This window comes from Cnephaeus nilssonii, assembly GCF_951640355.1.
Source record: "Cnephaeus nilssonii genome assembly, chromosome: 21".
Lineage (NCBI taxonomy): Eukaryota > Metazoa > Chordata > Mammalia > Chiroptera > Vespertilionidae > Cnephaeus > Cnephaeus nilssonii.
The window spans coordinates 43,691,873-43,718,309 of record NC_137092.1 but is presented as its reverse complement, the minus strand read 5'-3'; the positions used below and the strand labels follow the sequence as shown (position 1 = coordinate 43,718,309).

Here is a 26,437-nt window from a genome sequence, read left to right as displayed (position 1 = left end):
GTTCCCCTCCCCATTCCTTTCTCACTTGCTCACTTTCTCCCCGAAGTTCTGTCTCTGGAGTGACTGCTGTGCTTGGTTCCTCAAAACTGTTCCTATACATCAAATCCAAGCGACTTCTCCCCAGCCCACCCTGGTCTTCGGGCTGAGGGTCACCCCCGAACCTGAACCAAGGGACAAGGGAGCGCTGTCCTTGGTCAGTGGGCGTCCAGCTCCGGCGGATTGCGGGGCGTTAGAGCTCGGGTCCTGCGGACGGGGGTTTGCGAGTTCCCCCCCAGACCCACTTCACTCCCAACTGGGTCTCGACCTGTGCCTTTCTGTGCGGGGGGCTGCGCGTTAGACCCGGAGGGAACATCACAGTGGCTACCGGGCGTTTCTGACCCACGGGGACGGGGTGGACCCACAGGTCCTGGGGGCGTCTGGGCCCGGCCTCTGCAGCGGTTCCCGCAACCACGAAAACGTCCGCCGCAGCGTGAGCCCAGGGTTTGTGCGGAGGCGGGGGCTCCGGCAGGACTCAGGGCGGGAGGCGCGGCGGCGCACAGCGCGGGCGGCCGGGCTCGCACCTCAGCCCCGCGCGGTCACGTGCCGCAGCCCCCGCCCCGCCCAGCAGGCCCCGCCCCGCAGGCCCCGCCCCGCCCGCAGGCCCCGCCCCGCGCCGAGGGCCGGGCCGCGCGTCACTTCCGTCCAGGCCGGAAACCAAGATGGCTGCGCTCTTGTTGAGGTGACTTTCGTGTGGGGCGGGATCGGTGCCGGCGTTCCTCCGGAGACCCGCCTGGCCGCTGGCTTCGCGGTGACGGCTGTCACCGTGCCCGGGCAGCGGGGGCCCTGCGCGGGGCCCACGCCGGGACCCCGCGGCCCGCCGCTCCTGCCTCTCGCGGGCTTGGGGTCATCGCCGCCGTCTTTCCCGTCCGCTGCTCCCACCTCTGAATTCGTCCCGGTCCTTCTCCGCCGCCCGGGAGCCGGGCCGAGAGATGAATGCAGGCGGACCTCGGGCCACGCAGGAAAGCGAGGGTGGGGTCGCGGGAAAGCCGGCAGTTTGACGCGGGGCGCGCGGGGCCTTGCCTTTCAGAGAGAGGCAGCCTGCGGGGCGCCGTGAAGCGACCTGCCCGGGCTCCGGTCCGCGAGCCCCTGGGACGGGCCTGGGTCGCGACTGCAGGAGGCCTGGGCTCTCCGGGCTGGCGGTGAACCGGAGCTCAGCTGTAGTCACGTTGCGGGGAGGCGCAGGTGCCAGCTTTTCTCCGCCATGTCAGGGCCTGTCCAAAGAAACAGGCTTTCTTCCCTCTGAACGGCTGCGGCCAGGCCTCGCCGCCCTGAGCCTGCCTGGCCTGGTGTCCAGCGGCTCTGCGCTCCGTACAAATCCCGGCGTGGTTTTGTGCCAGCCCTGTTTTTGGAAACTCTTTGTTATGGAAAGTTAGCTTTAATGCCGTTGAGATTTAATTCCTGACTTACCCACATGTCTCCTCACTTTCCGCTTAAGTCACCCAGTATAAAAATAGACTTTATTTAGTTTCTCTCTGTTGACAAAATGATTCCTTTTGGAGCTAAGATCAGGAATGAGTCCTCTTAGTCCTTTATTTTTCTCCCTGCCTCTTATTTCCAAACTAGAGGCTTGGTGCAGGGGTGGGGTCCCGCCAGCGCCCGATAGGGCATTTGGGGGTGGGGGGACGAGGGGCTGCGGAGGTTGAGGGGTGCAGAAGGTTGGGGGGGCGATTGGGGCCCCATGGGTGGTTGGCCTTGGCAGTGTGCGTCACAGTGACAGGTCCTTGGGTGTTCTGGTTGCTTGGCTCATGTATATATCGATGAGTCCGTTTTCCCTAAGGCGTGCCTTGCCCCTTCACAGAAGTGCCTCCATAATTGAATGCTTTTGGATTCTTTGATGTATCATTATTTTGGTAGTGGTGGAATTAACATTTAGCTTGAAATGACTCTTTCTAAACAGTTCATTTTAGGAGCTTCAAGTTCGGGTTTAGAAGCTGGGATCATTATCCTCATGAGCTGTGTTTAGCCATCACCATCTTCAGTTCTGTAGCACTGTCACCACCATGATTCCGTGCCGAGAAGTAGGCTTTCTCATTCGTGGCAACCCGAGGCTTTCATAGGAGGGGCACTTCTCTGTTCATGTCTCACAGGGATTTTATAGAAGGTTTTTTGTTTTTTTTAATAAAATAAAATTCCTGATGAATTTCTAGTTCTAACTCACTGCACTAGAGGGATTTGGAACTGTTTATAATGTGCTGATTTAACCACAAAGGAAAATACCTTCTAAGAAATTCGGACTGTTTTCTAGTTCTAGTGTCACTGCTTTATTTGGAACAACTCAAGGTCATTGGTTCCGTGATTATGGATTCCTTATTTGTGAATGAAAATAGTAATAACTCACCCTAGCTGGTTTGGCCCAGTGGATAGAGCGTCAGTCTGTGGGCTGAAAGGTCACAGGTTCGATTCTGGTCAAGGGCACATGCCCGGATTGTGGGCTCGATCCCCAGTAGGGGGCGTGCAGGAGGCAGCCAGTCAATGATTCTCTATCATCATTGATATTTCTCTTTCTCCCTCTCCCTTCCTCTCCAAAATCAATAAAAATATATAGTAAAAAAGAAAAAGAAAATAGTAATAACTTGGGCCCACTGAAGAGGAATATTGGTTAAACATTTTTAATACTTGCTTAAATATTATTAGTCAACAAGAGTACTGTATGTCATGGCTTTTGAATAGTCTATATTTTGTACTAGAGGCCTGGTGCAGGGATTTGTGCACCAGTGGGGTCCCTCAGCCTGGTGGGGGAGGGACCGCTGGAGGGCTCTAGGGCATGTCCAGCCCCTCACCAAGCCCTGATTGGCCGGACCCCAGCAGCAAGCTAACTTACCGGTGGGAGCGTCTGCCCCTGGTGGTCAGTGTGCATCATAGCGAACAGTCGAACCGCTGGACACTTAGCATATTAGGCTTTTATGTGTAAAGACTAGAGGCCCACTGCACAAAATTCGTGCATGGGTAGGGTTCCTAGCAGCTGCCAGCCAGGGCCTTCCTTTATTTTGCATTGCTCCCTGGTAGTCAGCGCATGTCACAGCGAGCGGTCGAACTCCCGGTCAGTCGAACTCCTGAGGGGCCACTTTGCATATTAGGCTTTTATATATATAGATACTTCCTAAGCAGTTCATGGATTAGCCAGTGACCAATAGCCAGCAGAGTAACCCAAACTCCATTGGCACTCAGTTAAGGAATGACTTGCTGAAGCCAAGGCAGAGAGATAGAGAACAGCTGGGCTTCTATGTGACCATGTTCATGCCACGTAAGCCCAGAGTCACCAAGAATCACTAACCTTCTGGGCATTGCTCATCATATTAGATTCTACATGTGAAACATCTCCAAAATCAAGTTTTAACTTTATTGGTGACATTCTTTTTAAAATAAGCATGCTCATTCACAGACAATTTTCTTGAGCCTCTTCTATGTGTCAGACATTTTGAGGTATAGATGCAAAGTATTCCAGTCCTAACCTTGAAGAGCTCAAAGTCTAGAGAGGAGATAAAAAATAGGTTAATTATTAAGCATCCTAATAGATTAGAGGCCTGGTGCATGAAATTTGTGCACTGGTAGGGCAGTGTCCCTCAGCCCAGCTTGCACCCTCTTCAATCTGCTCCCCTGCCGGCCCGATTGCCCCTAACTGCCCTCCCCTGCCGGCCTGGTTGCCCACAACTGCCCTCCCCTGCCGGCCATCTTGTGGCCATCTTGTGTAAGGGCATGATGATCAATTTACATATTACCTCTATTATGAAGGATATTGATGTAGAGATATGAACAATTGGTGTGGGATCTTGACAAGTATAGCAGGTAAGGCTAAAGAAATGGTGAAGTCTCTCGGCTGGTGTGGCTCAGTGGTTGAGTGTTGACCCATGAACCAAGAGGTCATCAGATTGATTCCCAGTCAGGGCACATGCCCAGATTGTGGGCTCAGTTCCCAGTGGGGGGTGTATAGGAGGCATCCAAATGATGTTTCTCTCTCATCGATGTTTCTATCACTTTTCTTTCTCTAAAAAAAGAAAATCAATAAAAACATCTAGCCTATCTAATAAAGAGGGAATATGCTAATTGACCATCACTCCATCACAAAGATGGCTGCGCCCACAGTTCCCTTAAGGAGCCTTAACGAGCAATCAGCAGGGACCTGAGGCTATGCCCTCCCCCGCCCGGCAGGGCTTGACAGGGGACCTCAGGCCACACCCCCACCCAGCAGGGCTTGACAGGGGACCTCAGGCCGCGCCCCTCACCCTGGGGTCAGGCTGGGGGACCTCAGGCCACACCTCCTGCCTTGGCACCAGGCCCGGGGACCTCAGGCCGTGCCCCCCACCCTAGCGCTAGACCAGGGGACCTAAGGCCACACACCCCACCCGGCGGGGCTTGATGGGGGACCTCAAGGTGCGCTTTCCATCCTGGTGCTGGGCTAGGGGACCTCAGGCTGCTCCCTGCACCCCAGTGCCAGGTCGGGGGACCTCAGGCCACCCCCCCCACCAGGTGGGGCTTGACAGAGGACTTCAGGCTGCGCCCCCCCCACCCCGGCACCAGGCTGGGGGACCTCAGGCTGCACCCCCTGCCTCAGCACCAGGACAGAGGACCTGAGGCTGTGCCCCCCTGCCTGGCAGTGCTTGACAGGGGACCTCAGGCTGTGCTCCCCACCCAGTGGGGCTTGACGAGGGACCTCAAGGTGCACCCCCAGTGCTGGGTCGGGGGAACTCAGGCCGTGCCCCCCGCCCAGCAGGGCTTGACAGGAGACCTCAGGCTGTGTCCCTCACCTGGCGGGGCTTGATGGGGGACCACAGGCACGCCCCCCGCCCCATCTGGGGGACCTCAGGCCACGCCCCCATTCTGGTGCCGGGCCAGGGGACCTGGGGCTATGTCCCCTGCCTGGCGGGGCTTGACAAGAGTGGGACTGGCCGGATCTGGATCTAGCCCAATGGGGGCGGGGGGCAGGTCTGGGTCTCATGCGATTTTGAGGCACATGTGGGTGGGCAGGGACTTGATTCTGGGTCCCCCTTTTAATGTGCATGAATTTCGTGCACCAGGCCACTAGTATATATATAAAAGCCTAAGTGATTGTTACGACCAGTCAACCAGTCGCTATGACACGCACTGACCACCAGGGAGAAGATGCTCAATGCAGGAGCTGCCCCCTGGTGGTCAGTGTGCTCCCGGGGCGCCGCTCAGCCAGAAGCCGGGCTCACGGCTGGTGAGTGCAGCTGCAGCAGCAGGAGCCTCCTGACTCCTTGGCAGTGCTCCTAAGAGGTGGTGGCAGGCACAGCAAGCCCAGCTTGGGCAACTTCCTGGCTGCCTGCTGCTTGGCTCACTGCTCCATCCCCCAAGGGGTCCCGGATTGCGAGAGGGCGCAGGCCAGCCTGAGGGACCTACCTCCCCCTGCATGAATCTGTGCACCGGGCCTCTAGTCCTGTATAATAAAAGCCTGTGGGCATGATGCCCTCACACTGTGACGCCCTCATGCCATAATGAGCCATCACCAGGAGGCTGCGTGTGCCATAGCGCGCGTGGGTGGGCAGGGCTGCGTGTGTAATGAGGCACGCACGGGTGGGCGGGGGCTTGACGCGCATGCGCGGCGCGGAGGCGGGTCCTGTGGCTCTGTGCGGCACGGAGACGGGACCCCCAACTCCGCCTACCTCTTTGGGGCAATCCATTGAGGAGCCCTGGATGGGTGGGCGGGGCGTACCTCTTTGGGGCGATTAATCATGGGGCTCCCGCACTACCACACTATAAGAGGGCACAGACCAGGCTGGGGGAACCCCCCCAAGTGCACGAATTTTTGTGCACCAGGCCTCTAATATTTTATAAAAAGAAAGAAATGGTGAAGTTGCCACCTAGGGATTATTGGGTTTTGAAGGATGAGTTTATCAGGTGATGAGGGAGGTTCCAGTCAGAGAATTGCATGAGCAAAGGCATGTGGTCGTAAGAGGGGTTGCGCCATGCGGGTGTGACGTAGCATCCAATGTGGAGAAAGTGTAGGGCTAAAGGGGATTCGTTGAAAAATAGGTCCAGAGATTGGATTGGGCAGTGCTGAGAAGGGCCTTGTTTGGCCACAGTAGGAACCTTAAACTAAGCAGTAGAAATGGTTAAAGACTTTTAGGCAGAAGAGCAGTGGAAATGAGCTTTGTTTTTTAGTGCGTCAGCTCTGGTAATACTGAACGATAGGGACGAGACGGTGCCGGGGAGATGGTGCGGGAGCTTCTGTGACGGTGCTCCTAGTGAGAAAGGAAGCGTGCGGACTGACACAGTGGACTGACGTTTCTGGATGGTGTTGGTTGGCTTGGGGATGCCTCGCATATAAGGAGGTGAGAGGAAAGGAGAAATCAAGGGTGACTTGCATTGTAGCTTGGGAGTTAGTTGTGGGCTCATCACCATAAATCAGAACTTCTGTACGTCAGTGATTGCTTTTCAAGGCTATACATCTATTTAGTGTTGCTGCTGTCCCAGACATTTATGAAACTGTTTGGCATAACATCAGATTAAGTGTAGAGATCATATAAGAGAAACTCATTATATTATAGTCACATCTTATTTTGGGCCAAAAAATAGCTTTATTCAATTTGATCATTTGGACTTGGCTTTGAATAATTTGTGGGATTTTTTTCTTCCAAAAATTCAAATTCATTTTCAGAAGACAAATATTTTTATCACCTCTGAGGGTTTTAAATAGAATGTGATGCAAATTCTAAAGACCTTGGGGAGACCAATGAAATATTAATATCTTCCATATATGTGGTACATTACAGTTTAGAGAATGCTTTCCCATATATTTTCTCATATAACCCTCTCAGCACCAGTAAGACAAATAATATCAATAGCATTTTATAAATGAAGACGCTGAAGCTCAGTGCCACGCTAATGTTACACAACTTTAGAATTCCATCTGGCTTTTTACTTTGTCCAGTGTTCTTTCTACATTACTGTTGTTGCCCAACCCAGAGAAGTTGCAAAAATGATTTGAGCAATGATTACATTTGGGGGGAGGCATGGGTAATGCATTTAGAAGGAGACAACACTAAATAGAGATGATAAGTCCTAGGCTTGTTAATTATAAATAAAAAAGGAATACTATTACTTTCTAGCTATCACATGTAAAGTGCTGTTCCTGGGTGGGAAAAGGTCTTTTCATAATTCCTGGTTTCACATGAAAGGCAGGATAGATAAATATTTCGTCACATAGCAAATAAAGTTACGGAGTTTGTGCAGCTGGTTTCTCTTGGAGCCTTGTGGAAAGTTTGCTTTGGTATTTGTCTGGGAAACAATAGCACTAGACCGGAGCGGCTGTAGATTCCAGCCCACATCTGCAAGCGCTTGCTGGGGAGCCGAGGGACTGGACTCGCCTGGTGTGAGGAATGTGAGCCCTGCAACTTCAGAGTCACAATTACTTCAATTGAAAGAGATTTGCTCCCACTTCTTTCTTTCTGGGAGCCTTGGAGACACAATGTCCGTATTCACCTCTTGCCTCCAAAGCTGGAAAGAGGGGAGAGCTGAAGGAAGTGTTGGTTGGATTATTTGTCCTTCACATGATGGGTCCTTTTCGTTTCCTAGTGTAAGAATGAGGTTCTGGAAATGTTGATGCATCTCCTCTCAGTGGATGATCGTGAGCTTGTTTAGACCACAGGGTCTTGATAAATCTATGTCCCTTGACATAGTGGAGACAGTGAACTTGTGCAGAGTCAGTGTATTTAAATTTTAGTCCCAGAACTTCACTCTGATAACTTTCTTTTTAATATATTTTTATTGATTTCAGAGAGGAAGAGAGAAACATCAATGATGAGAGAGAATCATTGATTGGTTGCCTCTTGCACACCCCCCATTGGGGATTGAGCCTTCAACCAGGCACGTGCCCCCGACCGGAATCGAACTCGGGACCCTTCAGTCTGCAGGCCGACGCTCTATCCACTGACCCAAACCATCCAGGGCGTCTGATAACTTTCTTAAGTGCTTTTGGGAAGATTTTTTTTTTTTAATATATATTTTATTGATTTTTTACAGAGAGGAAGAGAGAGGGATAGAGAGTTAGAAACATCGATCAGCTGCCTCCTGCACACTCCCCACTGGGTATGTGCCCGCAACCAAGGTACATGCCCTTGACTGGAATCGAACTTGGGACCCTTGAGTCGCAGGCCGATGCTCTATCCACTGAGCCACACCGGTCAGGGCGCTTTTGGGAAGATTTGATATAATGTGAGTGAATGGTGTAGTCATCACGTCATCATACTGTGTAAACCCTGGGTCAGTGCAGTTCCTCTTCAGGTAGACTGTCTAGGCACATTTTAGTCTCAGACTTGAAAAGTAGTAACTTTTTTATTTTATTTTTATTTATTTATTTACTTATTTATTTAATATATTTTATTGATATTTTACAGAGAGGAAGGGAGAGGGATAGAAAGCTAGAAACATCGATGAGAGAGAAACATTGACCAGCTGCCTCCTGCACATCCCCCACTGGGGACCTGCCCGCAACCAATGTACATGCCCTTGACCGGAATCGAACCTGGGACCTTTCAGTCCACAGACCGACGCTCTATCCACTGAGCCAAACCGGTTTCAGCAGTAGTAACTTTTTTAGTAGAAAACTTGTGTGTCCTCTTCAAGTACCTGCTCCTGTAGGTAGTAAAGAAGTCTGTGCTCCCCTCTTTTTTGCAGTTATATGAGACTTTTGACTTGGAGTTCACCCAGGTTGTCAGGGACTGGTGTGCTTTCTAAAAGGAGAACTTAGCGTTTAGAACCCTCCCTGCACAGACCCTGTTCTCCACCTCTTAGCCCTCCTCTTGCAGTGGGGTCACGCGTGGCTCAGCTGTGTGCTCGGAGTTGTCAGTGGCTTACCCTGGTCTTTTTTTTTTTTTTTAATTTTTAAAAAAACTCATGTCTTAAACATCACCTCCTTTAAGACCTAACTTAAAAAGTCACTTTCTTTATTTCTGTTAAACACTACCAACTCTGATCTTTTTCTACCTTGTGTTGTATTTAGCCAAAACTTTATTTTGTATTTGTAAGTAAGATTTGTGAACATAATCTCCAGGACACTGATACTATCATTGCTTCCATCTTATGTTTAATTTCCCCTCACCCCCTAAGTCTGTCCAGTGCGGCGGCAGAGAAGGCTCTCCGAGGGCCCTCTGAGTGGCACTGACTCTGGCTCTCTTGTCTTGCAGACCTGTTGGCCGTTACTGCCTCCGTGGCCCCCTCAGTCCTCGGCTCTGTATCAGAAAGTAAGTTTCTAAATTTGTGGATATTATTATTATTATTTTAAAAACATACATTTTTATTGATTTCAGAGAAGAAGGGAGAGGGAAAGAGAGACAGAAACATCAATGATGAGAAAGAACCATTGATCGGCTGCCTCCTGCACGTCCCCCATTGGGGTCGGGCCCACAACCCGGGCATGTGCCCTTGACCGGAATTGAACCTGGGACCCTTCAGTCCACAGACCGACGCTCCATCCACTGAGCCAAACCAGCCAGGGCTGTGGATATTGTTATTAATTTTTCTCCCTCAGAGAAAAGCAATAGATTGTTAGCTTAGATTTTGGGGATATGTATAAAAGCAAGACGTTGTACGTAGTTGGCTGAAAATACAGTGATTGTGGTTACTATTTTTCTCATCTTGTAGTGGAAGGAAAGATAGAAATATTTCTATGGACTCTGGCTGATGTGGCTCTGTTGGTTAGAGTATTATCCTGTGCACCAAAAGGTGGTGAGTCTGATTTCCAGTCAGGGCACATGCCCAGATTGTGGGTTCAGTCCCAGGTTGGGGCGCGTGCAGGAGGCAACCGATCAGTGTTTCTCTCTTTCCCTCCCTTCCTCTCTGTAAATCAAAAATTTTTTAAAGAGTATTTCTTTGTTCTTTTAAAAATGTTCCTCACTTTCAGCTTTTCTGTTATATTTAACTCCATTGATTTAATCCACTTTTTGATCCTTCCTTGATAACTAATTACTTTCCTTTCTGATTAGTCTTTCTTTCTTTAATGCTCTTTTTTTCTTGTAAACTTTAATTTTGGGCAGGAATTAATCTTTATATTTTTCTCTGCTATATTCATTTCTAGTCTATTGACTTCAACAGTTGCCTCTGTTATTTTTTTAAAACTTAATTTTGGAAATGTACATTCAGAAAAGCTGGAAGACTAATACAGTGAAGGTCTGTATACCGTATATTTTAGGTTGTGTCATATGAAATTGGTATTTTCGTAGGTCTAACCTGGTCTGATACTGGTAATTTAATGTAGTTCATTGTGTATTTAATTTTTGCTATCATTTTCTCTGAGTTCTTTGCTATTGAGTTGCAGGAATCGTGACGCTTTACTTGTAACTACTCATAAGAACAAGAACATGATCTTACAGAACACGGTATAATTATACAAGTACAACTGTCAGTTCAGGAAATTTAACATTGATGTACTTTTTTCGCTATACCCTTCATTTTCAGATTTTCTGTTTGTCCCAAATAATGCACTTTTATAGAAATTTAGTTCGCCTGTTCCCATCGAGGATCTCACACATTGTATTTAGTTGTCATGTTTCTTTAGTGTCTTTGAATCTGGAACTGTTTCTTAGCCTCCGTTGTCTTTTATGACATCGACAATTTGAAGGATAAGGGCCAGTTGCTTTGAGGAGTGTCTGCGAGGTTGACGTGTCTGACTGCCCTGATGAGTAGTCAGGTTAGCCATTCCTGGCAGGAAGGGTATGTGAGTGATGGTGCAGCCTCAGTGAATTGGAGGAGGGGCACATGAGGCCATTTGTCTCATTATCAGTGATTTCAACTGTGATCATTTGACTAAGGAAATGTCTACTAGGCTTTGTCCAGCCTGCAGGTACTGGTTTTTTCTTTTGTAATTAGTACCTGATCTCTGGGAAGAGATTTCTCTGAGGGGGATGGAGTCGTGCTAAGTGTCGGCACATAATCAGTTACGCTGTTGACACAGCTGTTTAACAGTGGGTTTCACCCAGCCCAGGAACAGGGAAACCCAGAAACCCTTCAGAGGCGCTGAGCTGAATGCAGCTCCTGATTTTTGTGAACCTGACAGGGAGTCTTGAGCAGCTGAGCAGGTGAGAACGTGTGAGGCCGCACGTGTGGCCTGGGAAAAGGGCAGCCCGTTTCTGTAACTGGTTTTGAAGTATTGTGTTTGCCCTGATGCCCAACCACAAAGCAGCGGAGCTTCTGTTGGTGCACCTGGGCGTGGGGGATGCGAAGAAGATTACCCTCTGATGTGACCTCATTGGGTGGCTGAGGGTATTAATAACTGAGTCAAACTTGGCGTAAAGATAAGGTGAGTGGTTGAACATGTTTTCCTTATACAGTGTGTCATGCAGCCCAGCTTACCTTTTATTATTTTTAACTTTCTGTTATATAAAAAATTTTAAACCAACTTTACTTTTAATCATTTTAAAACCTTCTGGTTTCATTTTAGTGCTGTTCCTTTGGGAACCTCAGCCAAGGAAGAGATGGAGAGATTCTGGAATAAGAATGTTGGTTCAAACCGCCCTCTTTCTCCTCATATCACTATCTACAGGTAAGGGCTCTGGGACCAGGGAACCTAGCAGGTGTGGGCGAAAGTGCTGGACTGGCCCATGGCCTCCCTGGTTATTTCATCAGGCCTTTTATAAAAAGACTAGAGGCCGAAACCGGTTTGGCTCAGTGGATAGAGCGTCGGCCTGCGGACTCAAGGGTCCCGGGTTCGATTCCGGTCAAGGGCATGTACCTTGGTTGCAGGCACATCCCCAGTAGGGGGTGTGCAAGAGGCAGCTGATCGATGTTTCTATCTCATCGATGTTTCTAACTCTCTATCCCTCTCTCTTCCTCTCTGTAAAAAATCAATAAAATATATTAAAAAAAAAATAAAAATAAATAAAAAGACTAGAGGCCTGGTGCATAAAATTCGTGCATGGGTAGGGTCCCTAGGCCTGGCCAGCGATAGGGGCCAATCGGGGCCTTCCGGCTGCTGGCCAGGGCCTTCCTTGGTTCCACGCCGCCCCCTTTTGGTCAGCACATGTCATAGCAAGCGATCATTAAACTCCTGGTTAACTCTTGAAGGGACACTTTGCATATTAGCCTTTTATATAGAGAGAGGGCTAAATTCTATCTTTTGGGCTTATAAGGGTAATCTATTCTACAGACCTACCATTTGGGAAATCCTGGTAAGTAAAAATGCTGTCCATCAAAAAAACCACAAACTATTTTGAAGCAATTTCAAATTTGCCTAAATGTTGCAGAAATAGTACACAGAGTTCCAGTGTAACTTACTGGGACTCACAAGGTATTCATATGTCTGAGGACTTTAAAACAAGGGCAGCCCTGGTTGGTGTGGCTCAGTGGTTGAGTATTGTCCCATGCACCAAGAGGTTGCTGGTTCAATCCCGGTCAGGGCACATGCCTGGTTGCAGGCTTGATCCCTAGTAGGGGATGTGCAGGAGGCAGCTGATCAATGACTCTCTCTCATCATTGATGTTTCTATCTCTCCTCCCTTCCTCTCTGAAATTAATAAAAATATATTTTTAAAAAACAACATTAAAAATGTGCTACTTAAAAAAAAAAAAGAACAAATGCAGAGATGATGATGCAGTTTTCTATTACATCTGTAACAAGTTAGCACAATTGTGGCTCACAACAAACATTTACTATCCAGCGGTTCTGAGGTCAGAGTCTTACAGCGTCTCCCTGGGCTAAAGTCAAGGTGTGGGCAGGGCCGGTCCCTTTTAGAGGTTCCAGGGCAGAATCACTTCCTGGTCTTTTCCAGCTTCTAGAAGCTGCTCCGAATTCCTTGGCTTGTGGCCCCTTCCTCCATCTTCATAACCAGCAGTGATGGGTCAAATGTGTCTCCCATCATCACTTTGACCCTGCTTCCATCTCATATTTCTTCCCTGACTGTCCTCTTCTGCCACCCTTGCAATTACATTGGGCCCATCCAGATCATCCAGGGTGGCCTCCTTACTGTAAGGTGAGCTTGTTAGCAGCCTTCATTTCATCTGCAGTCTTACAGTACGAGGGAGGTTGTTCTGCCTACCACCGGACCTTAATACTGCGTCTGTGCTTCCTGAAATCAAGGACTCTTCCTTGTGCAGTCATCACCGTCAGAGAGGTAACGCCCGGCTGGCGTGGCTCAGTGGCTGAGGGTCAACCCAAAAACCAAGAGAACACTGTTCGATTCCCAGTCAGGACATATGCCTGGTTTCTGGCTCCAACCCTAGAAGGGGACATGCAGGAGGCAGCCGATCAATGATTCTCTCTCATCATCCATGTTTCTGTCTCTATCCCTCTCCTTCCTCTCTCTCTAAAAATCAATAAAATCATTTTTTTTAAAAAGAAAGTTAACATTGATCCAGTCAGCATCTGATCATCAGGTCCAACACATATTTTGCTGGTTGCCCCAGTAATGTCCTTCATATAGGTCTAAGACCCCACGGCTGTATATCACTCAGTGGTCTTTTTAACCTTCCTCAGGATGGAACAGTTTTTAGTTTTTCCTTATCTTTTATGACCTTGGCATTTTTAGAGTGTCGCTTATTTTAGGTTTGTCTGATGCACTCTTGTGATTGACACATTACAGGCAGGACTGCCTCTGAGAGATGCTGTGCTCTTAGTGTCTGGGGAGGCACCTGAAGGTTCGGTCCATTACTGCTGGCGCAAACTTGCATCATGGACTAAGATGTGTCTGCTAGGTTTGTGTTATTAATACTGATTTTGTGGGGAGATACCCTGCGCCTATAATTACTCTATTTCTCATCAGACTTTTACCCACCTGAATCGTTATTACTATGATGGCTGTCAAGCAGTGGTTTTTCTAATTCCATCACACCTTCTTGACTTATTTATTACTAGGGTGAGGCTTTCTTTCTTCATTGGTACAGACTCAAGGGTTTCTAAAAGGAAAAACGCATTCGTATCTCCTCCACTTTTGTGAAACCAACTAAAAGAAAACACCACAGTTTCTTCTCAGTGTCACCATGTGTAGGGTTTTTCCCCACACCAACCAGTTTTCCAACTCTGGGCACCAATTGGACCTTCTGTGATCTGAACACTACGTACCTGACATTCTGACACTAACTGTCTGAAGGTAGCGAAGGCCCCACAGGTTAGGGGCTCAGTCCCACATGACTGCCCCACTTCATATAGGTTGAGACCTGTATTCTACTGGCCAGGTATCAGTCGGCTTCCCACGATCCCTGCCTTGGTTCAGTGATGTGGGCTCCCAGAACTTGGAAACGTCCACTTACATTAACTCGTTTATTATAAAGGGTATTTATTACAAATGATACAGGTTCCTGTGTGTATATAGGTTCCTGACCTGAAGATGTATTTAAACCTAAAAACTCTCCAGCCCTGGCCGGTTTTGCTCAGTGGGTAGAGCGGCCTGCAGACCTAAGGGTCCCAGGTTCGATTTCAGTCAAAGGCATGTATCTCAGTTGCAGGCTCAATCCCAGCCCCAGGTCAGGCACTTGCGGGAGGCAGCCAATGGATGTGTCTCTCACATCAATGTTCTTTCTCTCTCTCCCTCCCTCACATTCTCTCTCAAAGTCAGTGGGAATGTATCCTCGGGTGAGGATTAACAACAGCAAAAACAAAAACAAAAACCCTCCAAGCCCCGTACTTTTGGGTTTTTTATGGAGGCTTCGTCATATGGGCCTGATCAATTAGTAATGCAAACTCAAGCCCCTCCCCTTTCCTGGAAGAAGGTGGGGCAGGGCTGAAAGTTCCAACCTTCTAATCGTGGTTTGGTCTTTCTGGTGACCAGCCCACAGCCAGAGTCACTTCTTTAGAACAAAGGACGCTCTTCCCACCCAGGACATCCCAATGGATTTAGGAACTGCGGGTCCGGAGCCAGGGTCAGAGACCAAATGTTAAACAGAGATGCTCCTGGCGCCCCTGCTCCCGGGAGATTGTAGGGTTAGGCGCTCTGTTTCAGGAACCAGGGCAGAGAGTAGAGGCAGAGGTAGGTAGATGTCTTATTCTTTTGCCCAAAGGGTTACACTGTTACGCTCATCTGTTTTGATGTTCAGATTGCTCCATGCTTGGCCAGTGGGCGTCCTTCAGGGGGGTCCTGTGACATCATGACCTGGTGCTACATGTGCTCATTGCTCCCAGCTGTCCTTGATTCTAGACCCTGTCAGTAGATAGAGCTAGGGCACGTGTGCACACACAGTGTACACGCACATGTGTGTCTGTTACCCGTTGTCCTCAGAAGTAGCACTGATAGCTGTAACGCCAGTGTCTTCCCGAAGATCTGCTCCTTCTGGCGAACCCAGCGCAGCATCCTGAGCTCTGCTGCCCTCTTTCCTGTGTTCTTGCCAGGGAGCCTGGCCATTCTTCAGCCACCTCCACACATACCACAGCCCTTCAGATTTTTCCTGAGGCGGATTCCAGAAATAATTCTGATTGCAGAAATTGGACAGATGTCCAATACTAAAACAGAAGGAGACTGATAAGTGATCTCAATCCTTACTACTTTATGGTGAAACTTTTTTTTAGACATAAAAGATTTGGGGGAGGATTATAATGATAAAGAGCTCTTCAAAGTATTCTGAATCTATATTTAAAGCCTTTCTTCATGGGTCATATAACAAATGGTAGTGGGCTGGTGAGGTGAGTCTTGTTTGTTCGTCCTGTTTGGAAATTCTAGACACGCTTGTGGGGGAAAAAGAGAGAGAGCAGTGAACGGGGCTGTCTCTAAGGTGACATGTCTGGGAAAGACGCCCAAGATGTCTGGAATCATGATTCCTATTTCTAAGTTCTGGAGTGTTTTGGAGGAGGCATTGAAGTGAGTGGTTGAGTTAGCACTTTCTGAAGCACTCTGTAGTTCAGTATATTGAGTCAGTTCATCAAAGCAAGAGTGTATATAGGGATTAAGTTATCAAGAGAAAATGAGTTCTTCAAAAGGATGTTAGAAAAAGATTTTAGCCCAGCAGGTGTGGCTCAGTTGGGTATCTTCCCATGTACCAAGAGGTCACCGGTTCGATTCCCGGGCAGGGCACATGCCCAGGTTGCGGGCTCGATCCCCAGTGGGGGGCGTGCAGGAGGCAGCCCATTTACGTTTCTTTCTCCCTCTCCCTCTCCCTCTGTCACTAAACATTAATAAAAACATAATATAACATTGTATGCCAACTGTAATTGAAAATAAAATTTAAAAAACAAAGGAGCTCAAGGATGGTTGTATCTTATATGAAACAGTGGATGAATAAATCTCACTTAGGTTTTCTTCTACTTGAGTTTTATGATGGAGAAACGGAAGGACCAGGGGCTGTGTTCCAGTGACTGTCTCCTAACTGTGCGGATGTACTGGTTCTCTGAGCGTGGTGCTTCTCTTTGTGAAAGGAGGTGCTTGCGTTACCATTCATCCCTCTTTTCGGCTCCGTCAGCGGTACAGTCTGGTCAAAGGGAAGGCTGCTGCCTAAATAGATCAGTGCTCTAATTAAAAACGAGAACGTGGACACACAGGAATGTGAAAGCTGATTGTTTCTGTTTAAATACTGCTTGTTTCCACAGTGGTTTCTATTCTCTTTGCCAGAGAGGACTCTAGTGTGCGTCATCTTTTCCTTTTTTTGTTTGTTAGTCCTCTCCAAAGGAGATCCTGTTGGCTTGTTTATAAATAGTAGAAGGGAGGGATAGAGACAGAGAAACATTGATGTGAGACATATTAATGGTTGCCTGCAACATGCACCCCAATTGGGGCTGGGATCGAGCCTGCAACCAAGGTACATACCCTTCACCAGCATCGAACCCACTACCCTTCAGTCCATGGGCTGATGCTCTAACCACTGAGAAAACCGGCTAGGGCTCATCTTTTCTTTTCTTTTTTTTTTAGTATGTTTTTTTATTGGTTCCAGAGAAAGGGAGTGAGAGGAAGAGAGAGAGAGAGAAACATCAGTGATGAGAGAGAATCATTGATCGGCTGTCTCCTGCACAACCCCTACTAGAGATCGAGCCTATGAACCTACAGCTGGGGGATGTGTCCTGACTGGAAATTGAACCGTGACCTCCTGGTTCATGGGTCAACACTCAACCACTGAGCCACCCTGGCCAAGCTGGGGCTCATCTTTTCCTGTTTTCAGTGGCTTTTATGTTTCTTTGCAGTTGGTCTCTTCCCATGGCGATGTCCATTGGCCACCGCGGCACTGGTGTTGCCTTGAGTGCAGGTACGTCTGTCTGTTTTTGTGCACACACACACACACTTTGCTGTTTCTTTGGCTCCGGGCACTGCCTTCCTTGCAACTCAGCAACTTGATTTAGAGAAAAAGATGAATCTGTTTTAAGCTTATTTTTCATTCATTACTTTTAACAATTAATTAAGAGTATCCGTTATGCTCAGGTTCTTTGCTTAGGGATTTTAAAATCATCCCTAGCACATCCTGCTGGTATATTTACTAAAATCACAGTGCAGAGATAGAAATGTAATAGAGATGGGCTGGCTGACTGCACGCTGACCCAACTCAATCTGAGGTCAGTCATCAGCCTTATTCTTAGACTCCGTTTTAGCCCCATTCCTTGTCACCCAGAATTGATCAGGCCCAATGCCTGACTCACTCTCCAGTCTCCCTGTCTCAATCACAGACCACAGTGCCTGCCTGTTCATGTGATGTAAATAGAGCCCCGGTGATTGTACACTGGTCTCATCCATCCTTTTCCGGAGGTGAGGTTTGTTACAGGTTCTGCGATTGGATGCATCTTCCCACAGGAGGGAGATAGTTTCTAAGAGGATCAGCTGTGTTTTAAACATTCTCTGCTGGAGACATGGAGATATTTTTGTTTTTCATAATAGGCTAGGCTTCTTTTATATTTATTTATTTATTTTTAATCCTCACCGAGGATGTTTTTCCATTGATTTTTAGAGAGTGGAAGAGAGAGGGAAAGACAGAGAGAAATGTTGATGTGAGAGAAACACATACATTGGTTGCCTCCTGCACAGGGAGGAGCCTGCAACCGAGATATGTGCTCTTGGCCAGAATTGAACCCAGGACCCTTCACTCTGCAGGCCGACGCTCTGTCCACTGAGCCAAACCGGCCAGGGCTCCTAGGCTTCTGAGGACTGTTGTACTGACGTGGTCATGGTCTTCAGCAAGGCTGGTGGCTTCAGTGTAGGAGTCCTGCATTTAGGGAGCTGCAGCTGAGACAGAGGCGGACTTTATCCAAAGCCACGTCTCCGCTGCACGCAGCCAGGTTCGTTTTGCTGGTGGCGAAGTGAGGATGGGCACCCCGGCTGAGATCCGATGGGTGCTGTCATCCTTGGGCGGGGGAGGGATGGAGTCCGGGCCTGAGGATGACTGTGTCACCTGGGAATCCGGGGATGGTTTCTGGTGGTTAACCTACTTGCACTGAAGTAACGGGATACGTTCAAGATTAGGCTATTTTAACTGTAAGTTCATCGTTACTGTATTTCTGCTTGCTTGAGTCTTGTCATTTTTAGGTGGATGCTTTCTGCTTAGTGAGGGTGTCGATGGGCAGACTTCCCCCTATAAGCACTGGGAGAGCAGAGCAGCTTATTTCTCTGGCTGTGGTTCCCTGTGTTGCCTAAGCGTATCTGTCACCACTGAATGGGGACAGTCTGATCATGGACTCTGATGATCAAGTATTCTTTTGCTGAAATTAAATATATTTTTTCACAACTGTGCTTAGTAATTACTTTTTTTTTTCTTTACCCCTTTGAATGACCATGTAGTCAGCATGTATCCTGTTCTTCCCAGATCTCCCTGGCTCCAGGGCGGGAGGCAGCAGCCCCCATGTTCCCTCCAGTGCTGAAGGGAGCAGAGGTCGTCAGGTGGATGACTTAGGCCACTTCGTCTACTCTCTGAACCTCAGTTTATTCCTTACAAAATGGCACATTAATAATGCCTCTCCCAGCATTGATGGGACTTCAAGAAACTAGACTCTAGGTGTTGACTTACGGGAACAGGGATGAGAAGCACAATTAATTTAATAGCCACAGCCTCTCGGAGGGCGGAGTGCACTGGCCAGATGGCAGCAAGACTCGGCTCCGTTGGCCTGAAATGAATCAGTCCCAGCAACATGATCTTTGCACGTTGTGGCTCGCCTCCAATTTATTTTTCACACAACAGCAAGAAAAATTTTTTAAAAATATTTTTGAGTCATGTCAGGCTTAGAATCTTCTACTTTATTTTCCCTGTTCTAATACTACTAGTGACCCAGTGCACGAAATTCGTGCACATTAAAAGGGGATTAATTAGAGGAAATAATTTAATATTGCTCTTTGCTCTTTCTCTATAATAGAAGTGTCAGAGATGAAAGAAAATTAGTAAAATGTATATGAAAACCTTCCTCCTGTCAGAGTCGGGGGCTCACCACGGGACCCAGAGTCAAGTCCCCGCCCAGCCACATAAACTTCAAAATCGCATGAAACCCAGACCCGACAGCCCCCCCGCATTGGGCTAGATCCAGACCCGGCCAGTCCCACCCTTGTCAAGCCCTGCCGGGCAGGGGGTGTAGCCTCAGGTCCCCTGACCTGGCGCCAGGACGGGGGGCTTGGCCTGAGGTTCCCCAGCCCAGACCAGGGCAGAGGGCATGCCTTTAGGTCCTCTGTCAAGCTCCACCAGCAGGGGGGTGCAACCTCAGGTCCCCCATCAAGCTCCGCTGAGGGGGTGCGCGGCCTGAGTTCCCCTGATCCAGCATTGGGTGTGCACCTTGAGGTCCCCTGTCAAGATCCTCTGGGTGGGGGGTATGGCCTGAGGTCCCCTGTCAAGCCCAGCCAGGCAGCGGGGTGCAGCCTCAGGTCCCCTGGCCCAGTGCTGGGGCGGGGGCATGGCCTGAGGTCCCCCATCAAGCCCCGCTGGGCGGGAGGTGCGGTCTGAGGTCCCCCAGCCTGGTGCTGGGGTGTGGGGTGTGGCCTGAGTTCCCCCGACCCAGCACTGGGGGTGCACCTTGAGGTCCCCTGTCAAGCCCAGCCAGGCAGGGGGGCGCAACCTCAGGTCCCCTGGCCCGGTGCTGGAGCAGGGGGCGTAGCCTGAGGTCCCCCATCAAGTCCTGCCAGGCAGGGGGTGCGATCTGAAGTCCCCTGGCCTGGTGCCGGGGTGGGGGGGCGTGGCCTGAAGTCCCCTGTCAAGCCCCACCTGGTGGGGGGCGCGGCCTGAGGTCCCCTGGCCTGGCGCTGGGGTGGGGGGAGCAGCCTGAGGTCCCCTAGCCCAGCACCAGACGGGAAGCGCACCTTGAGGTCCCCCGTCAAGCCCTGCCGGGTGGGGGAGGGCGTAGCCTCAGGTCCCTGGTGATTGCTCGTTAAGGCTCCTTATGGGAACTTGGCCTCAGCTGTGGGTGCAGCCATCTTTGTGATGGAGTGATGGTCAATTAGCATATTCCCTCTTTATTAGATAGGATTATTTGCCTTTTCTCTTAGATTGAAATTCAGGCCTCCACCACGGCCTAAATGCCCCGCCTAATCTGCCCCCTTGCTCTGCTCCCTCGTCACGGGCCCTCAGGTCCCGGCACAGAGCCGCTGCTGGGCCATGCGTGGTTAGTTTCCTCACAAAGTGCCATCTCGATGTCCTTTGCTCACTGCCATGTCTGAAGTGGCTTCTGTTGCTAGATCTATTGTTAGTTTTCAGTTTCAAGCACTGTCCTTCATAGTTCTTATCACATTGGTTGTTTCTTTCATAGTTTGTGTTATATACTTTGTAATTATTTTGTTTGCTTAATTCTTATAAACTTGTCTCTTTTATTAGGCTGTAGAGAGTGGGGACTGCGTCTGTCTTGTTTACACTCATACGCTCTAGCACGTAGGAAATCTTTATTTACTAAACGAGTAAATAAATGGATGTTTGCTCGCAGTGTCATTTCAGAAAGAACTGTTCATTCCTTCTACCTTCTAATTCATCTCCCATTACACGTTGGAAATTGGGGAATGATATTAATAGCCTCTCTCCTCAAGGGTAGAGGAGTATGAGGAGTAAGACAAATGTTCACAATGCACTGTGATAGCTTTGATAGAGAGGCGACCTCAGAGGGGAGGCCAGATGAGGAGTTGGCGAGCTTGAGGGAAGGGTGAGTTGAAAGTTCATGACGAGGAGGTGGAGGAGGGCATTCCATAGAGAAGTGACCTTAGCCACGGGCTTAGGGATTGGAAGCGCCAGTCGCTGGAGTGATGACTTGGGCTGCTGCTTGAGAGCAGGGCCCGTGGGAGAGCGCGGAGTGGCCTTGGTGCACACGCTGGGACGTGGCCCCGTGGCCGTGGGGGTCGGAGAGGTTCCTGCTCTCGTTTCTTCCAGCAGCAGAGCAGCTGGCCGAGACAGGAGGTGTTTGTTCAGACGGTAGAGACTTGGTGGCCAATGTAGAACTCCAGAAAGCATGTTGAACTTGAAAAGAAGGCTGACACTAGTTTGACTTTAAAATAGAATTTATTGAAAAAGAACTTTACAAACGATTCTTTAAAAGATAGAAGTGATGGCTAGTAACAACCTTCCATTGCTTAGGTTCTGTGGGGATTAATATACTCAGGATTTTTCACAGTGAAGGTGGTGTGGAAATCTGGGTGAGACTAGGTAAATTCCTTGAGAATGGCAGGTGAGAGCTGGGGGAGCCTGGGACAGGGTGAGTTAGCGGTGAACAGACAGCAGGGAAAGGGGGCTCAGGAAGAGAAGACCCGGTGCCCAACAGCAGGTGCTCAGAGGAACGGAGCTGTGAGTGAACCGAGCTCTGACGCGGGCGGTCCAGCACGTTGGGGTGCTGTCGGCCAGCCCGGGTGGGACCTGGTGGTGGCTGGAGGGCGGCGGTGATGGCTTTTGTGGTTTTCTCCGCAGGGGTCTCTCTTTTCGGCTTGTCGGCCCTGTTGCTCCCGGGGAACTTTGAGTCTCATCTGGAACTGGTGAAGTCCCTGAGTCTGGGGCCGGTGCTGATCCATTCAGCCAAGTTTGCTCTCGCCTTCCCTCTCATGTATCACACCTGGAACGGGATCCGACACTTGGTAAGTTCATTGAGATCCGGACGTTTCCGGGGGAAGGAGGTGGAGAGGCGGAGAGGGCTGTCTCCTTCGTTGTCTGGGTTCAGTGCTGCTCGGAGAGTTCCTTGTGCTGGGCCTTTGCTCAGGGGTTTTCTGGGCAGCTCTGCTGGGACAGAGCTGAGCACTGTGAGGCCTGGCAGTGTTAAGAGGGTTGTTACTAAAAAGACCCCTGAAGCCAGGCCACCCATCGGGCCTGGAAGACGTGTTTCCTCGGCGAGGACGCGGTACCTCCTGGCCTAGGCCCTGTGGCAGGCCCGGGGGCTCCATTGTGAGCAGAGGAGCGTGGCTGCTGCTCTCAGGCTGACATTCCTGTCGGCCCAGAGTGAGGGGTGGCTGGTGCCAAATACACAGACTTTTGTATCTTGTTGTTGTTGTTCATCCTCACCCGAGGATGTTTTCTGTTGATTCTTAGAGAGAGTGGAAGGGAGGGGGAGAGACAGGGAGAGATACATTGATGTGAGAGAGACACCAATTGGTTGCCTCCCGCACTTGACCCCAACCACGACCGGGGATCAGGCCTGCAACGGAGGTACGTGCCCTTGACCAGAATCAAATTGGGACCTTCAGTCCACAGGCCAACACTCTATCCACTGAGCCAAAGTGGCCAGGGCTGACTTTTGCTATCTTGACATTGAGTTGCATTACCTGTTTTTGATCTTTGTTTATTTTGAACAGAAACTGCCTAGGATGCCAGGTTTCTGTTTTGTTTGTTTTTTCTAGTTTTTGTGTGTGAATTCTCACCCACGGATATTTTTCCATTGATTTTTAGGGAGAGTAGAAGAGAGAGGGAAAGACAGCAACATCGATGTGAGAGAAGCACATCTATTGGTTGCTTCTTGCATGGGAGGGGGAGGGAGGCTCAGGCTGGGAGGAGCCTGCCACCAAGGTATGTGCCCTTGATGGGAATCGAACCTGGGAACCTTTGGTCCGCAGGCCGATGCTCTATCCACTGAGCCCAACCAGCTAGGGCGGGTCCCAGATTTTGATATTGGGTGTAGGAATGTTTTGATGGCCTGAGAACCTTGGGGTCAGTTTAGACTCGTGTCTCTTCTTTATATAAAGAAGATCACTCCTGCCCTGACCGGTTTGGCTCAGTGGATAGAGCGTCGGCCTGCGGACTCAAGGGTCCCGGGTTCGATTCTGGTCAAGGGCATGTACCTTGGTTGCGGGCACATCCCCAGTAGGGAATGTGCAGGAGGCAGCTGGTCGATGTTTCTCTCTCATCGATGTTTCTGACTCTCTATCCCTCTCCCTTCCTCTCTGTGAAAGATCAATAAAATATATTAAAAAAATAAAAAAAGAAGATGATCACTCTCTCCTCCAGCACCTTTGAGATTTCGAATTCTGTGTCTCCCCACCCCTGGTCCTGCTTCCTTTCCCAGGAAGACAAATACAGTTCAGTTCTCTCTGGTTTCCCATTACTTCCCAGCCTGAGCCATCTGTCACGTGGGTGCTTTTGCCTTCATTGACCTTTCAGAGCCTAGAGACAAGCACTTTGTATGTTTCAGTCTGGTCCAATAGACAGTTTAAAAGAACAGAAAAGTGAGAGACACATGACTGTAAAGGTCAGTGTGTCTGTCGGCTGTTCTGGGACAGCGCTCAGCTCAGTGTGATCGAAGAGGCTTCACCTCCCTGAGGGAGGGCTTTCCTCTGTGAGCCTCTTCCCAGGGCAGAGCTCTGAGGGGCAGTGCCAGCGTCCTCCTCGGGCATCCGGCCGGCCCGGCCTTGCATCTGGGGCTTTCCTCTCAGGCGGAGGGGGCGGGGCAAAGAATCTCAGAACTAAGGTGTGGCTTTTTTTTTAATACTGGCTGATTCTGATTTTTTTTTTTTTAGAGGGAGGGAGGGAGGGAAGGAGGGAGAAGAGAGAAGGAAGGAAAGAGAAACATTGATGTGAGAGAGAAACACTGAACCCTCGACCTCTTTCTTGGTGGCAGGACGCCGCCCACCTGAGCCACCGAGCCAGAGCAGTGTGGCTTCCCTCGCCTTTGCATCTGCTGTTCCTTTTTTCTGAGCAAGTGGCTCCGTGTGGGGCAGGCGTTCTGTTCTGCGCAGCCAGGACTCTGGTCCCCGAGCTGATGCTGGTGCTCCAGAGGCACCTTCCCTCCCCGCCCCGCAGGACTCCGCTGAGAGGCCGGGGCCTGGTGAGCAGACGGCTTCCTGTGGCTGCTGGGCTCCCTCTGGTCGGGAAGGAGCTGTTTGGGGCTGAGGTGGGCGTCCTTTTGGTTTTCCTCTGGGCTCTTTTCTCTGAAGTGCGGCTAATTTAGTCACGTTTACTAGTACACTCAGAGTGGGGGCGGGCGTGTGGGGGGCAGTCATGTGGCACAGTGTGGAATCTGAAGACCTTCCTTTCACCGAAAGGAATCCATCGTTCAGCAGCTCCGAGCACAATGTGTTAATTCTCTGGGGCACGAGAGAGGCTAAGTCAGTGGTTTTAAATTGTGGATTTTGACCCAATGGGTAGAAAACCAATTAGTGGGTTGCTATCAACAAAAAAAGAAATTTAAGTGGATTATTACACATAGAATGTAGCACATGGTGATTATAAGTGTTGTTTTTTTATTCCATGAACTTCTTCTGTGCAGATGTTAGTGACAGTCAGCTGAGTACATTGGAAGACCGGGTTGGCTCTATGAAGGCGTCCTGAGCAGGCAGCATCCCCTCCACTGGCTGGGAGGACGCTCAGGGGCTGTGTCAGGGGGAAGGTTTTTATAGGAAGAATGGTCGGGCAAGGGAGGTGTTGACAACAGAAAAGAAAGGGTTATTTTTGGGTTTGGGAGAGAGGAGAAGGGCTTTATCCTGCCGATTGTCTCATTTTTCTGTGGGGATGAGAGGGCCCGGGCGCCAGGTGGCCTTCCTGGTGCTGCCCAGCGAGTTCCAGGCGGGTTGGCTGAGGGGATGTTTCTCGGAGTCTGTGGTTTTTCCTTTAACACAAGTGGGTACGAGTTAAAAATATATTTCTTGCCCTGGCCAGCATTGTCCCAGGCACCAAAAGGCTGCCGGTTTGATTCCGGCTCAGGGCACTGCTCAGGGTTCAGGTTCGGTCCTCGGTGGTGGTGTGGTCAATGTGGATGTCATGCTCTCATTGACGTTTCTGTCCCTCCCTCTCCCTTTCTCTCTAAAAACCAGTACAAATATTTAAAACACACACACACATACATACGTGTGTGTGTGTGTGTGTGTGTGTGTGTGTGTATAATTTTTTCTTAGTGGGGGGTCACAGTCAAGACAAAATTGAGAAATAGTGTTCTAGACTCCAAAGAGTCTTTTCTAGATGCTGGTTCGGCCTCAGGGGCCGATAGCCCTGTCAAAGGGACGCCGTGGGGACTGTATCTAGGAGATCGTGTCTGTTGCAGCCCCGTTTTGGAGACTCAGTGCACATCCATACACTGTTTGGAAGTCTTGCAGTTAAATGTTGACCAAGTTGATTTGACCACAAAACTACTCCCCCCGCCACCCTGTTAGCATTCAGAGGAGAGTTTCTGAAAGGAGGCGCTTGGGAAGCTTGCCTGTTCTAGCTGGAAACCTGCCTCTGGGCGGTGCCATGGCCGGCGGGCTGCCTGGGCGCTGCGCCGGGGCGGCGAGGGAGGGCCTTCCCTGGAACCCTCTGCGGCCGCCGCCAGGTGCTCTCTCTGAGGAGGGCGCCGTGGCCCTGCCCAGCGTCCTGATTGCTGAGATTCTTGCTTTTCTTTTTCTGTTTCCTACAGATGTGGGACCTGGGAAAAGGCCTGAAGGTCCCGCAGCTGACCCAGTCCGGGGTGGCTGTCCTGGTCCTCAGCGTGCTGTCCTCGGTGGGTCTGGCAGCCATGTGAAGAGCTCCGTCCCGCCCCCCCCCCCCTTCTCCCTCAGATGATCAGTTACCAGATTTCCTCCGCTCCCCCGCTCAGACCTGTGTGCTTGCGCTGCCCCTGGAGCTCAGCTGCAGAAAGGTCCCAGGGTCCCCTTGTTTCTAAAGATGGGGGGCTGCAGCAGCTCCCTCTTCCTGCCTCCGCTTGCAGCCTGCTTGGGGCCTAGGAGCCCTTATTCTCTCCATATGGGCCTTGATTTGTGCTGAGGGTCAGCTCTTGGCCTCTTCCCGAGACGGTGCAACAAAGCCAGCTCTGTGGCCTGCACCATCGGCCTGGGAGTGGGCTGTGGGCGCCACTGCCTGTGGGCTGTGGCTTCAAGGACAGTTCTGTTCACTGGTCAGACCCAGGCCCTCGCACCCACGTGTGGGAGATTAGCCTGTCCCGGCCAGAGGGGGGGAGAGGGTGGGTTGGCTTTTGAAGCGGGTGCTTTGGGGAGAAGATATATAGTTTTTGATACAAGAGAAGATCCAAAAAAGTATTGCTGAACCTGTTAAAGGTTATTTCTTTTCCTTGCAATTCCAGAAAAACAAGCCTCTAATTGTCATGTTTTCTAATCGACATTCATGTGACATCTTTTTCTGAAAATAATTAAAATACTAATTTTGTCTTTGACTCTTCCTTGAAATCTAGAGGA

The 26,437-nt window shown here is 49.8% G+C and overlaps 1 protein-coding gene across 2 annotated transcripts; it reads left to right on the top strand.

Annotated features, from left to right (window-relative positions):
* Window positions 1-680: 680 nt before the first annotated feature.
* Window positions 681-26,415, top strand: SDHC (succinate dehydrogenase complex subunit C). Of its 2 annotated transcripts, none has more exons than XM_079760432.1 (6): window positions 681-718; window positions 9,183-9,239; window positions 11,435-11,536; window positions 17,092-17,153; window positions 21,759-21,922; window positions 25,663-26,415. In XM_079760432.1, exons 1-6 carry the CDS (start codon window positions 699-701, stop codon window positions 25,765-25,767), a joined length of 510 nt encoding a protein of 169 aa, XP_079616558.1. In that variant the 5' UTR covers window positions 681-698; the 3' UTR covers window positions 25,768-26,415. The 2 variants fall into 2 exon arrangements, with proteins under 2 accessions (XP_079616558.1, XP_079616559.1); XM_079760433.1 differs by lacking the exon at window positions 681-718 and adding an exon at window positions 730-1,008.
* The last annotated feature ends 22 nt before the right edge of the window (window positions 26,416-26,437 follow it).

What these genes read in the sequence shown, in the direction of transcription:
- SDHC (XM_079760432.1), top strand. Translation starts at nt 699, where the DNA reads ATGGCTGCGCTCTTGTTGAG. An exon ending in CCTCGGCTCTGTATCAGAAA is followed by an intron (nt 9,240 to 11,434) that starts GTAAGTTTCTAA and finishes GTTTCATTTTAG; the next exon opens with TGCTGTTCCTTTGGGAACCT. An exon ending in TGGTGTTGCCTTGAGTGCAG is followed by an intron (nt 17,154 to 21,758) that starts GTACGTCTGTCT and finishes TTTTCTCCGCAG; the next exon opens with GGGTCTCTCTTTTCGGCTTG.